This window comes from Taudactylus pleione, unplaced genomic scaffold (genome assembly GCF_031769625.1).
Source record: "Taudactylus pleione unplaced genomic scaffold, aTauple2 ptg000842l, whole genome shotgun sequence".
Classification (NCBI taxonomy): Eukaryota; Metazoa; Chordata; class Amphibia; order Anura; family Myobatrachidae; genus Taudactylus; species Taudactylus pleione.
In genome coordinates, this window is record NW_028285244.1 from 4,218,934 (window position 1) to 4,233,280 (window position 14,347).

A 14,347-nucleotide genomic window follows, 5' to 3' on the forward strand; every position below is an offset into this window, starting at 1 on the left:
TTCTGTGTTTGTGTGCGCTTTAGCCGCACGTATATATCAATATAACATAAATGGAGGACCAAACTTTCTCCGATAAAAATAAAATAGGGAGAGATCAAGAACCACTTCCTCCTAGTGCTATTGCTGCTACTGGGAGTTGTTCATCATCCCAGAGAGGAAGTAGGAACATCACTACTTTTACTAAACAATTGACCCTCCAACAGTCCCTAGCGATGAGGATGAAGTACGACAGCAGTCATCCTGAAGCAAAACGTATAACTGAGGCCTTGACTGCTATGTTGGTGTTAGACGTGCGTCCGGTATCCGCCATTAGTGCAGTGGGATATAGACAATTGATGGAGGTAGTGTGTCCCCGGTTCCAAATCCCATCTAGATTCCACCTGCATCCTCAAAGCAGCAGCGACAAGTGTGCCTCTGTCTGTTAAAGGGTGGTGACACCCTCAAAGTGTGCTACACAAACAATAAAAATATTGTTCTTTTTTTTTCTGTCTTTGTGAAATGTGTGGGCTGTAGCCGCACCTGCATCCTTAAAGCAGCAGCGACAAGCGTGCGTCTGTCTGTTAAAGGGTGGTGACACCCTCAAAGTGTGCTACACAAACAATAAAAATATTGTTCTTTTTTTTTCTGTCTTTGTGAAATGTGTGGGCTGTAGCCGCACCTGCATCCTTAAAGCAGCAGCGACAAGCGTGCGTCTGTCTGTTAAAGGGTGGTGACACCCTCAAAGTGTGCTACACAAACAATTAAAATATTGTTCTTTTTTTTTCTGTCTTTGTGAATTGTGTGGGCTGTAGCCGCACTTGCATCCTCAAAGCAGCAGCGACAAGCGTGCGTCTGTCTGTTAAAGGATTACATCGGTGACAGCATCCAAGTAGGCATGTCAGACAGTCCGTACCTGTACTGGCAGGAAAAAGAAGCAATTTGGAGGTCCCTGTACAAACTGGCTCTATTTTACCTGAGTTGCCCCCCCTCCAGTGTGTACTCCGAAAGAGTGTTTAGTGCAGCCGGGAACCTTGACAGCGAAAGGCGTAGGAGGTTGCTTTCACAAAATGTGGAGAAGATGATGTTCATAAAATGAATTATCAACTCTTCCAGGGAGACCAGCCTCCAGAACGTACAGAGGGACCTGTGGTTCCAGCGGGGACGAATTAATACTCTGTGAGGATGAGGATGTACACACTGAAGAGGGTGAGGAATCGGTGGATGAGGAGGATGAGGATGACATCTTGCCTCCGTAGAGCCAGTTTGTGCAGGGACAGATTAATTGCCAGCTTGTTTTGTGGGGGCCCAAACGAACCAATCATTTCAGCCACAGTTGTGTGGCAGACCCTGGCGCTGAAATGATTGGTTTGTTAAAGTGTGCATGTCCTGTTTATACAACATAAGGGTGGGTGGGAGGGCCCAAGGACAATTCCATCTTGCACCTCTTTTTTTTCTTTGCATTATGTACAGTTTGGGGCCTAGTTTTTCAAACTGCCATCCTGTCTGCCACTGCAGTTTAACGCCTAGATGGGTCACGTGTTTGTGCCGCCCACTCGTGTCGCTTAGCATAGTCATCCAGCTACCTCGGTGCAACCTTTTGGACATAAAAACACTATTGTGAGGTGTGAAGTGTTCAGAATAGACTGGAAATGAGTGGAAATTAAGGTTATTGAGGTTAATAATAGCATAGGAGCAGAAAAACCTACAAATTCTGTGATTTTAGCTGTTTTTATGCTTTTTTTCAAAAAAATACAGATCCAAAACACAAAACCCAGAACCCAAAACACGGAAGGGTGGTTTTGGCAAAACTAATCCAGATCCAAAACACGAAGAAAGATCCAGATTCAAAACCAAAACACAAAAAGTGGCCGGTGCACACCCCTAATTTAAACAAAGTTCCACTGCTGCCTAGCTCTGCAAAAGTTACACCTAGATTGCCTAATGCCTAGCTCTGCAAAATAGAGAGATTCCCCTTCCAGAATGAGCAGCAGGTACTAGGCAGTTTATGCATACCCTGTAATATTCTGCAGCATTGGCAAAACTGGTACAAATCACCCTATCAGGCAGGTCACTTACAAGCAGTGCCCACCACAAATCACCGTAATAAGGCAAGTCACCTTCAGGCAGTGCCCACCACAAATCACCTTATCAGGCAAGTCATCCAACAGGCAGTGCCCACCACAAATCACCCTATCAGGCATGCCACCTACAGGCAGTGCCCAATACAAATCACCCTATCAGGCAGGTCACCTACAGGCAGTGCCCACCACAAATCACCCTATCAGGCAGGTCACCTACAGGCAGTGCCCACCACTTGTGCTCTGTGACACAGGAGCTTACACTCTGCATTCATTCACTACTGCACATTCCTAATTCCCAAAGGATAGTGTAAGTTTAGAATACTGCTGTGGGACTACAAGTCTCAGCATGTCTCTGTCAGGGAGGATCTGGCAAAAAAAGGAAGTGATTTAAACAAAGTTCCACTGCTGCCTAGCTCTGCAAAAGTTCCACCTAGATTGCCTAATGCCTAGCTCTGCAAAATAGAGAGATTCCCCTTCCAGAATGAGCAGCAGGTACTGGGCAGGTTAGGTACAGGGCTCATATCTTCGGATATGCAAATGCAGTGGGCTGGGCCACAGGGGTAGTAATAAATAGTACAAGGCTGATGAGTGTGGAGAAAAGTTCCAGGGAGGATTGGAAGACCGTGAGTAAGGAGGTGCCACCTCCAGTCTTAGCTCTTGGGGCAGGATCGCTGCTGGACCTCGGCTGTGGTGCGGGACTCTCTCTGTATACACTGTCCGCCCTCTGCAGTCTCCCGAGTACATAGGTAAGTTCCAGCCTTTCCCATCCCAGCATCACTACCTACCTGTGTGTCACCTGGCACAGTCCGCTCTGTACTCCTCCATGTAATGTGTACATTGCTGCCAGCCAGCTATGGGTGAGTAATCTGCCATACTGTACATAATAATGCGCTGAATCACGCCGATTATGTCTCTATACAAGAGTTACACGGGCAAAAAATATTGTACACACGTTCAGCACAAAGGAAGCAGCCAGAACACAATTATCTTTATGAAATTGTGTTTATAAATATTAAGCACATGTGAGAATGCAGTCAGACGAAGACAACTTCTCATAACTGGTCAGTTACCATTTCATACAGCGCGACATGGATGCTAACCAGGTACTGACCCTGACTGCTACCACACTGTATACATTGCTGTTATATACATTGGCTGTATAGTATCCATATCACACACTGCTACTACTACACTATATACATTGCTGTGTTATATACATTGGCTGTATAGTATCCTCCATATCACACTGCTATTATATACATTGGCTGTATAGTATCCATATGACACTGCTGTTATATACATTGGCTGTATAGTATCCATATCACCCTAACTACTATTACACTATATACATTGGCTGTATAGTATCCATATCACCCTAACTACTATTACACTATATACATTGGCTGTATAGTATCCTCCATATCACACTGCTATTATATACATTGGCTGTATAGTATCCATATGACACTGCTATTATATACATTGGCTGTATAGTATCCATATGACACTGCTATTATATACATTGGCTGTATAGTATCCATATGACACTGCTATTATATACATTGGCTGTAGGCTGACTGCTATTATTTACATTGGCTGTATATTATCCATATGACACTCACTGCTATTATATACATTGGCTGTATGCTGACTGCTATTATATACATTGGCTGTATATTATCCATATGACACTGCTGTTATATACATTGGCTGTATAGTATCCATATCACCCTAACTGCTATTACACTATATACATTGCTGTTATATACATTGGCTGTATAGTATCCTCCATATCACACTGCTATTATATACATTGGATGTATATTATCCATATGACACTGCTGTTATATACATTGGCTGTATAGTATCCATATCACCCTAATTGCTATTACACTACATACATTGGCTGTATAGTATCCTCCATATCACACTGCTATTATATACATTGGCTGTATAGTATCCATATGACACTGCTATTATATACATTGGCTGTATAGTATCCATATCACCCTAATTGCTATTACACTACATACATTGGCTGTATAGTATCCTCCATATCACACTGCTATTATATACATTGGCTGTATAGTATCCATATGACACTGCTATTATATACATTGGCTGTATAGTATCCATATGACACTGCTATTATATACATTGGCTGTATGCTGACTGCTGTTATTTACATTGGCTGTATATTATCAATATGACACTCACTGCTATTATATACATTGGCTGTAGGCTGACTGCTATTATATACATTGGCTGTATATTATCCATATGACACTGACTGCCATTATACATTGGATGTTTGTGTTTGTAGTTATAATTGTTTGAATTATGTTGTGAATATATGGTACATAGAGGGAGAATCTTCAGTTGTGGATGAGCTATCACTTGCATAAATCGAGATTTATGTGTGCCTGGAGATTGATAAAGTGGAGAAAGATAAAGTACAAACCAATCAGCTCCTAACTGTCATTTTTCAAACACAGCCTATAAAGTGACAGTGATAATCTGATTCTCTCTACGTTTTCTCTCTCCAAGCTTTGATAAATCTCCCCCATAATAGTCACTGACTAACGTCGCTGGTCCTTCATTCATGCATACTAAAAACTTGGGCACCCACTGTAATTTATATTCTCACATAAACTAGAGAGACACAAGTTGCCTAAGCCTCTAGCGTCACTGGGGATGGTGATACCCAGTACGCCAAATACTCCCCTGAAAAGTGGGCATGGCTTCGTGTCTGGGGGCTGTCCCAGCACTCCAGGAGATGCCAGACTGCCCCCAGAGACTCTCCTCGCACTGCTGGCTCCTCCTTAGTCACCGATAGTCGGGTGCTGCACATTAACATCACAGTGCAGTGCCCGGCTCCAGGTCAGTGAGGAGGAGCCACAATTTTTCATGTCACTCTCTTGGAGAGCTGACACTGTACGGTCTGCACCCACTCCAGTGACACCACTGGCCTAAGCCTGTGGAATGTACAAACCGTAACTATTTATTGCATCTATATATAATGGAATTAACCTGGGTGTGGACAGTTTTTTTTAGACCAAAAACAATTACGTTGATCCAATATATTCAAATAATGCTAATAATGATTTACTATTACATAGACGTTTACATGTAAACATTACAGATAAACACTCAGAGCTGAGAATCTCCGAGGGTCACTTAACCTAAATACAGGTCCATCTAATAGGATAAAGGCATTTTGTAACATTCAAAAATCATAAGCAGTTCCCGAATCATGGCAAAATATGAGATGTTTTCAATTTGCCGTCCTTCCTGCCAGTCATGTTAGCCTCTCTAAAGGTTAAAGGCTTCCTAAAGTTTCCATTAACATGCTTACAAACAGCAAATATGGTTTGCATAGACAAAATACTTCCCATGTAACCAGGCAAACAGGATTATTTCATACTGTGTCTTTGCTAGGAGCAGTTGCAGTTACCCTCAGTGTTTCAACGTATTCAGTTATTCTGTATTTTCCCCGTGTGGTAAACCCGCAGGTAAAGCGTGTTAACCCATAGATTCCGCGTTAAGTGCTCGAACCTATAGCTTTCCCCCGCACTTAATGCAGACTTTTCCTCGCAACCTCAGGAGCTGTGATGAAAAATCCATGTTAAGTGCACCATCTAGGGCTTGACGCGCGTGGATGCTGCAGTCAATAGAATTGACCAGGGCTGATAATATGCCCCACAATTTTTTATGCAGCACATGCAGGTGTGAATGTTCTTAAGGGATGCCGACACTTCAATCCCGACATAAGTCAGAATCCCAGCGCTGGCATCCCGACCATCAGCATCCTGACAGTAAGTAATGGGGTTAGGCACTAGGGTGGGAGGGTTAGGTTTATGCTGCGGGGTGGAGGGGAGGTTTAGGCACTAGGGTGGGAGGGTTAGGTTTATGCTGCGGGGCAGGGAGGTGAGGGATAGGCACTAGGGTGGGAGGGTTAGGTTTATGCTGCGGGGCAGGGAGGTGAGGGTTAGTCACTAGGGTGGGAGGGATAGGTTTCCTTAGAACTGGAAGATGTTCACCGGTACTTGAGTGGCCTCCTGGACTTACTACTCGAAGTAGTAGAGGTTCACACTGGTAACCTTCGGAACCCAGAGAATAATGGAAGATGCTGGAAACTGGGAGAGAAATCAGTAGTTTGGCTAAGAAGCTGATGGTGCGGCTATGAGAGCCGATGGTGCGGCTTTGACCGCCGATGATGCGGCTAAAGGTGGTAGTACAATTAGAAGAAGTGATGCAGTGGCTCGGAGGCCAGTGATGCGGCTTAGAGAGCCGGTGGTGAGATACGGCTAAGAGCCAGTAATGTGGCTGCAGAGGTGGTGGTGAGATGCGGCTTTAATGCGGTGATGTGGCTGAAAAGCCGTTGGTACGATGCGGCTTTGAGAGCCGTTAGTGTGGCTTGTGAGCCGGTGGTGAGAAGCTGCCTTGAGCCGGTGGTATGGCTGGAGAGGCAGTGGTGAGATGCGGCTTTGAGAGCCGGTAGTGTGGCTGGAGAGCCGGTGGTGAGATGCGGCTTTGAGCCGGTAATGTGGGTGGAGAGCTGGAGATGAGATGCAGTTTAGAGCCAGTGGTGAGATGCGGCTACGAAGCCGGTAACAGCTTGGGATCTGATAGTGCGGCTGGGAAGCCGATGGAGCGGCAACGAAGCCGGTAGCAGCTTGGGAGCTGACGGTGCGGCTGTCACTGTTGGTGCATACACTGCCAGGTGCAGCTGACCAATGATCGGATCAGTCGGGCCTGTTGAAAGAGTCTTCATGCCCAACTGTCCGATCATTGCTGATCGGTCTGAGCCATACACTATACAGTTATGGTCCCGATCTGTCGATAATCAATGGATTGGGCAGTCAGTGGTCTTTTATTAAGTATAATACATCGGCTGGGTGGACAATTCCATTAGGTCAGCAGAAAATGAGCGGCCGTAAAATATGGAGCAACAATGACAGTTCACATGTGTGATACTAGTGGAAGTGTGCTGATCCCAATACGTGTTTCAACACAGCTGAAGTGCTCATTACAAAACTCAGTTCTCATTAGGGTGTATATTGACACACCTGGATTATAATGTAGAGAACCTGCCTATTCAGGTCACATGGAGTAACCTATCCCAGGACAGACAGATTTAGTTCTGTGTAATCACATCTCTGGGGAGGACAGCTCAGGTCTGTATCCTACATGCTGCTTTGTAATTCCTGACTAGTCATTGAAATTTAATTCAACAGCTCTATGGTTATCCTGGGTTCTTGTCAATGAATAATTTTAAACTTTATTGTGGCATTTGGGGGTAGTCTTTCCGGCAGTGGCCTCTTATAGCCAGACAGCCACAATAAGTTCATCTCGGGCCAAAATCTAGGATGTCCCAGTTGACCTGAATACTTGCAGAGTAAAGCAGCAGCTTGCTGCATTTTATCTGGTGCCTTGCGCTAGATGCATGTGTTTCCTTCCAGGGGAAAGTGATGTATTCTCCCTGTCCCACATACAGTCCTCCCCTCCTGCCCCACGAGAGGTTGTTGTACTTCCTGGGCTTGCCTTAGGACAACTGGGTTAGGACACCGGTACAGTCTACTTCACTGGTTCTCAACCTCTTCCCAACAGGTCATGTTTTGAGGATTTCTGTCTTTGGAAGCAGGTGGTATAATTACTGACGCAGCAACATAGATGAGCCTGGTACACACTATGCCGATCACTCAGCAGATCAAATAGACACTCTGATCTGCGATTATCCGATCAGTATGTATCTCATACACACTGAACTATTTCTAGCTCAGTGTGTACGTTCATCATTGGATCGGGAGGTCCGGCATCTTAAATATTAAACTGCTCATAAGGTGCCACCTCCTGTTTGCAGGAGCGTTTTAAGACTAACGCTCCTGCATACGTACCTATACAATTATCAGGCCAATCAGTCGATATCAGGGTGTACCTAGCTCAACTTACCTGTGCATAATTAAAGAAATCTACAAGACATGACCTTTTCATGGTACTTGAGGATTGGGGTTGAGAACCGCTGGTTTAATTAAGCAATGTGTGCCGGACGCTCTGAATCAGGGCGTTTTTTTTTTTTTATTAGTGCGGCCTCTTGGACGCTCGCATAGCTGTAGGTTACCACCCACAGCTTATGCGAGCGTCCATGATGATGATCGCGACCATCGGGCTTGCTACGAGACCCTTGGTAGGGTCTCGTGGCCGCAAGCCCTGGAGTGATTTTGGCTCTATCAGAGCCAAAATCACTCCCACTGACATCACTAGTGATGTCAGTGGGGCCGGACCCAGACGGTAGGCGTTCCCATGGGAACGCCTCCGTCTGGGCAGCCATGCCCCCGGCACGCCCACCAAAGGGGGCGTGCTGTCACTCACCATCGACAGCACGCCTACTTTGGTGCGAGACCTGGAGCGACGGCTTCCCCGTCGCTCGCCGGGTCTCGCGCATGCGCACGACGGAGCTCCCTCCGTCATGCGCACTTGGGCACCATCGACACGCTTGCGCACGTACAGCGCTCGCGAGCGGGTCTGAATGAGACCCTCAGACCAATCTACTTCATTATACACAATGTTACACCAAAATTGTCCATTGTAGGAGCTATACACATAGCATCTCTGGGAATGTTACACTTTGTTTATTAGTATTAGTGGCAATGTAATGATAAGGCTTTGAAGTCTGTCCTGTTGAAACAATACTATCTTAAAACCATAGTATATTCTCAGATAAAGTTGTATACCCCATTACTTCTTGCCACCTCACTCATAATAAATGTAATTGTTGTATTATAATATTCATATGGACAGAACGCACAGTGATCTGTTGTTCGGGCTGTACCGTCCTGATGTCATTAATCATGTATATTTAATAATTATATATGTGCGTACATAAGGAGAAAAGCTGGTTCTCCCATACTTAAACAACAACTGGTATAGTCCAGTTGTTATTAAGAGTCATGTTTTGTCACATTTACTCATCCGAATTACATAGGAACAGTTTTAGGAAAGTTGTGTACAGGTGATTTTTTGTGTTCCATTTTTTGTATACTACAAATTCTGTTTTGTAGAATACAACTGATTGTGTTATGTTGTACATCACAAACACATTGTGTATTGTTAATTAATATGAATAATCACAGAGTACATTTGAGGTATAATACATAGTACAGATTGGTGTATACAAGAGAGTATATTTATATTAAAACAGATTACATTTTCTAGCATACAACAGAGTACATTATTTGTTTATTATTCTAATTATATACTTATTGTTCTTATTTGGGGCATTATGTTTATGCTGTGATTCAGTGGCAATCTACTGTCAACAAACGGTAACAGGGGCCTCAGACTTCACACTTTCATTGTGTCAGTTTAATAGGGGATGCAAAGCAAAAGGAGAAAGTGAATGGGGTATATTTACTAAAGTGCAGATTTTTAGATGTGGAGATGTTGCCCATAGCAACCTATCACATTCTACTTAACATTTATCTAGCACCTTATAGAAGATAATAGCTAGAATCTGATTGGCTGCTGTCTGTTATCTTCCTAATGCTGCGTATCCACTTGCCGATTAAAATGAGCGATTGAACGATAATGATCGCTCATTAATCGGGCATGAAAATGTCGAAAACGACCAGCGATGCGCGCTCCCGCTGGTTGTTTTAGACATTAATCATCGCCATGCTGGTTAGTCTGCCGATAACGACAGATTGACCATGTTCAGGGATGAGGGTGGGTGCCTGCACTGAACGACATACTGTTCAGTGTAGGCACTGCAGGGGAAGAGGAACGACGGTACTATTACAATGTTGTAATCGTACTGTTGTTCCACGATCTGCTAGTGGATACGCACCTTTAGTCATATTTTAACTTTAAATTTCTCCCAAATTAAAACAAAACCTTACATTCTAGTGTACTAAATGGTGAGTAATAACCCTGTATCGCCATCTAGTGGTCAATGCGCTAACACTTTCACTTGACCTATGGACTTGCATGTAGCTTGGTTAAATTATTAATCCAAAGAGTTTCTGATTCTTTGAAAAAAAACATGTTTTCATAATAATGATTTAATTTCATGTTGGAATACATTTTTGTTTTAAACAAGATCAATGACCATATTCCGTTGATTATCGGAAAAGAAGTGACTACTGGAGTACTGTATAACTAGTTAATGAATATTAGTAACGGTGACGCTTGTCTTATTTAGTCTACATATGTAAATAGTCTGTGTGGAAACAAGGACAAGAATATAATGGTATCAGCTTAGTAAAAGAAAACTGATCCAGTTAATGTACATGCTGCACGTGCCAATATATAAAATTCCTGCATCGAAACGAAACAAAAATACAGATTCCATATATACTGATAATAGGGATGAATAAGGATGCAAAGTACACTTCTCTTAGTTAATGAGAAGCAGGAGGATGACCTTTGGGTTTTGGCTAGCATTTAGATGTCACCATTTGTTCTGGTGTAATTCTGTATAGCAGTGGTCCTAAAGGCAAACTAACAGTCCAGGTTTTAAGGATATCTATGGCTGAGGACAGATATTTAAATCGAATTGACTGAGGTACTAATTAAGTCAACTGTGCTCAAGCATGGATATCCGTAAAACAGGGTGGGTGCCTTGAAGAACGAGTTTGGGAACCTCTGCTGTACAGTGTATCACAGTGCCTATAGCAGTATATACCTTGGCAATGATTTTTCATTTAATCAACCTGTGTAGCTAATATGAATTTAAAGCCTAATTTTCTATTGACACAACAATGAACAAATCCCAGGAGCCAGGTAAATAAATTAGGCCCCAGCAGTGATATTGGTGGCTCTCTGATTACTTCCTGTCTAATGATGTCAGTGGATGTTCACTAAGATATTTCCTGCTGGCTCCTAGATTTGGCAGAGTGGCAGAGTGGCTCCATAATTGTGTCCACCCCTATATTAATTTGTCAGGTTTTGGTACAATTGTTTTTGACCCATAAAGTAACAAAACTTTACTTGCCCTATGACAAATTTCCTTGAAATAATATGTTTCCATTCTATCTTCCAGAAACGCTCATTAAACAATATGGATTGGGGAACCCTTTATGAAGTCATCGGAGGAGTCACCAAACATTCCACCAGCATTGGCAAGATCTGGCTGTCCGTCCTCTTTATATTTCGCATTATGATCCTGGTGGTGGCTGCAGAGAGTGTCTGGGGGGACGAACAGGCTGATTTCACCTGCAACACTTTGCAGCCTGGGTGCAAGAATGTCTGCTATGACCACCACTTCCCAGTGTCCCACATCAGGCTCTGGTGCCTTCAACTCATTTTTGTATCCACTCCAGCACTGCTGGTTGCTATGCACGTGGCCTATGTGAAACACGAACAGAAGAACAAACTGCGCAGAAAGGGAGCATACGATGCCAAGGACCTAGAGGACATAAGACAGCGGAAAGTTAAGATAGTGGGCACGCTGTGGTGGACCTATACCACCAGCATCATGTTTAGAATCATCTTTGAGGCTGCGTTCATGTATCTCTTCTACTTCCTCTACACCGGCTTCCATATGCAACGCCTCGTTAAATGCAGCGACTATCCTTGCCCAAATGTGGTTGATTGTTTTATTTCTAGGCCCACAGAAAAGACTGTATTTACCTTCTTCATGATTGCCGTGTCCGGCATTTGTATGGTGCTCAACGTGGCGGAATTGTGTTATCTCATCATTAAGGCATCTTTGAGAAGGTCCCAGAGGAAACCATCGGAGCATTACAACCACAGCACCAACAAGGAGGAGAAGCAGAACATAATGAATGAAAATAAGGAACAGTGATCTTAGAACCCAAGTCAATGCATCAATATTCAGATTCTTTTCTAAACCCTTCCTGCCATTTGCCAATCTGAAATATAATCTTTCCTATATCTAAGGACAAGAAAGAATTGCCACACACGGTGGACTTGCATATAATAGTTTTGAAATATAACAGTAAAATGTAAAAAAAAAAAATTAAAAATGAAATGACTATGGGCCATATTCAATTAGGCAGCAATCATTTTTGCATGTTTGAATTATCCCCGTATTCAATTTCAAAGACTTTTCGCCAGTGCGAAAAGTCTTTGAATAAAAAATTGGGATAAGTTTTCACCATGTTTTACATGGCGAAAAAAAGTGCAGAATTGGGGTTTTGGGGTGCAGGCTTTAAAAAAATAGCTTGCACCCACGGGAATGTCATTTAAAAATCAAAGAAAGTAAAAAAAAAAAATTGGGACACCCCAAAAATGTAACTTTCATTTTAGGGGTAAAAAAAAATATAAAAAATAGGGAACACACTTCTAAAATAGCCAAATGAAATTCAGAGGGGTTCCCAAGTATGCGGCAGGTGTTTTCTCCATTGCGACAGGTGCATTTTTGCTGATTTTTTTTAACATAATTTTAGGGACTTAAAAAAAAGGCTTACCCCCATTTTCATGTACCCCAAATTTGATAGGAATAGTTATCTTTACAAACAAAAAATGTAAGTACTATTCTTCACCCCTTCTTCATAGCCGCAAATATGCACCTGTCATGGCTATTAGAAACCCCGACTTCCTTCAGCAGGTAAAATTGGGGGTACCCATAGTGATCCCCCATGTCTAGACATCTTTAGGGGGGTCCCTGGAATATTTCCCAAAAATTCACGTTTTGTGGCGATAGTTACCTTTCCGGCGGCTCCCGTTTTTGTTAATTTCTATTTGAATACGGGGATAAAGCAGGCACACGTCCGATACTTTATCCCCGGAAAACCTGCGATGTGGAGCGAAAAGTCCAGCACGGACCTTTTGCTCCCATGTTGAATATGGCCCTATAATGGAAGTCTTTCGGATCCTGTATAACATGCCGCAGGATGTGCAGGACTGGAAATCAGTAGCATGTTCTGATATGTTTTACAGGTCTTTTTTGGTGGATTTGTGTTGGTTATTTATGTTACAGATAGAGAGATTTGTTACTATATGTGAATTTTGAGTCCATCAACCAATGTATTTTCTTAGGGAATGGATTACCACGATAACACTGCCAATTTTCCCGTCAAGGGAAAAGCAATCAGATGTGTGCAATGAGGTGGGAGCTGGGAAATATGCAGTGTCTATTAGTGAGGATAACTGTTCCCCCTCTTGAATATTATATTTTATACAAAACAGTCACTAGTATTAATTTTTTTCATCAATGTAAAATACTTGCACTAACATGACATTGCCAGGATCACTAGGATTACTAATCCTACCCAGAACTGCCTTTCTGACAAGTAGCAGGGGATATAAACTTTAATGCTGCCTTCAGAATATACTGCTGCCTTGGAGGACCCTGGCAGTACAGGTGTTAAATACTTTATTATACAAGTTTGAACTTGAAACTCTAATGCCACAGCTAATATGCCAAGCGAGCATATGTGCACCTAGTCGGGTGTACATGCTTTTATTTAATGATACAGCTGAGATTTTTCTTCCACTACGAGATCTGCAAAAGAACTGCAAGTGGAGGACACTCCAATACAGGATACCGATATCTCTCCTGTTGGGATATAGGGGTCGTGAACAGACGTCAATGGGATGAGCTGTATTTCCAGCAATAGGTCACTAGAGGGCGTGCTGCATGTACAAATGTCAGGATGTAAAACTTTTTTTATTGTATGTTTTAGTTTGAATAAATGATTTTTACTATTTTCTCTGCCTCAGTTATTCTGGTCAAGATTTAAATTTTTTTTTTTAGAATTCTACATATGTCAAATGAGTCTTTGAACACTTTTTTTTGTTCACAGTCAGTTACATACTACTGTAATTATGTGCATAGAAATGATAAAAAAATATACACACATCATTATTCCCAAAGCATCCAGGATTAGCCAGATGGCAACGCATAATGTCATGTGATGTCAACGGAGACATTCTTGGTGCATTTTCACTATTGAGGCTGGGGTCAGTGTCAGCCTCAAACCTATATTGTCATCTGTGGGATAAAAAAACATCCACAAAATCGCATCAGGATCTCTAATTAGAGTGATTAGCCATTGGTGCCTGGGTAATGCCCACATTATCCCTTCCTTGGCATTACCCATAACCTGTGTATAACCTGTACTGTGATGAAAGACTAGAAGCATGTGTTATGTGTGTGTAACATACAATGTACATGTAACCAGTTAGAGTTCCAGCATACTTTTTCCTAGAAAGTTATTTATTTCACCAATATTGAATTATTATTATTATTCATTTTTATTTACACTGTAGCACCAGCATATAAAATCAAAGGACCCTGCAAGGGTTAATTCCATACATTAAAT

At 42.6% G+C, this 14,347-nt stretch overlaps 1 protein-coding gene across 1 annotated transcript; it reads left to right on the forward strand.

Moving 5' to 3' along the window:
• The first annotated feature begins 2,681 nt into the window (after positions 1-2,681).
• On the forward strand, positions 2,682-13,730 carry LOC148474486 (gap junction beta-2 protein-like). Its single transcript, XM_088458596.1, has 2 exons — positions 2,682-2,806; positions 11,101-13,730. The coding sequence occupies exon 2, from the start codon at positions 11,119-11,121 to the stop codon at positions 11,863-11,865; it is 747 nt and encodes a 248-aa protein (XP_088314722.1). The 5' UTR covers positions 2,682-2,806; positions 11,101-11,118; the 3' UTR covers positions 11,866-13,730.
• The last annotated feature ends 617 nt before the right edge of the window (positions 13,731-14,347 follow it).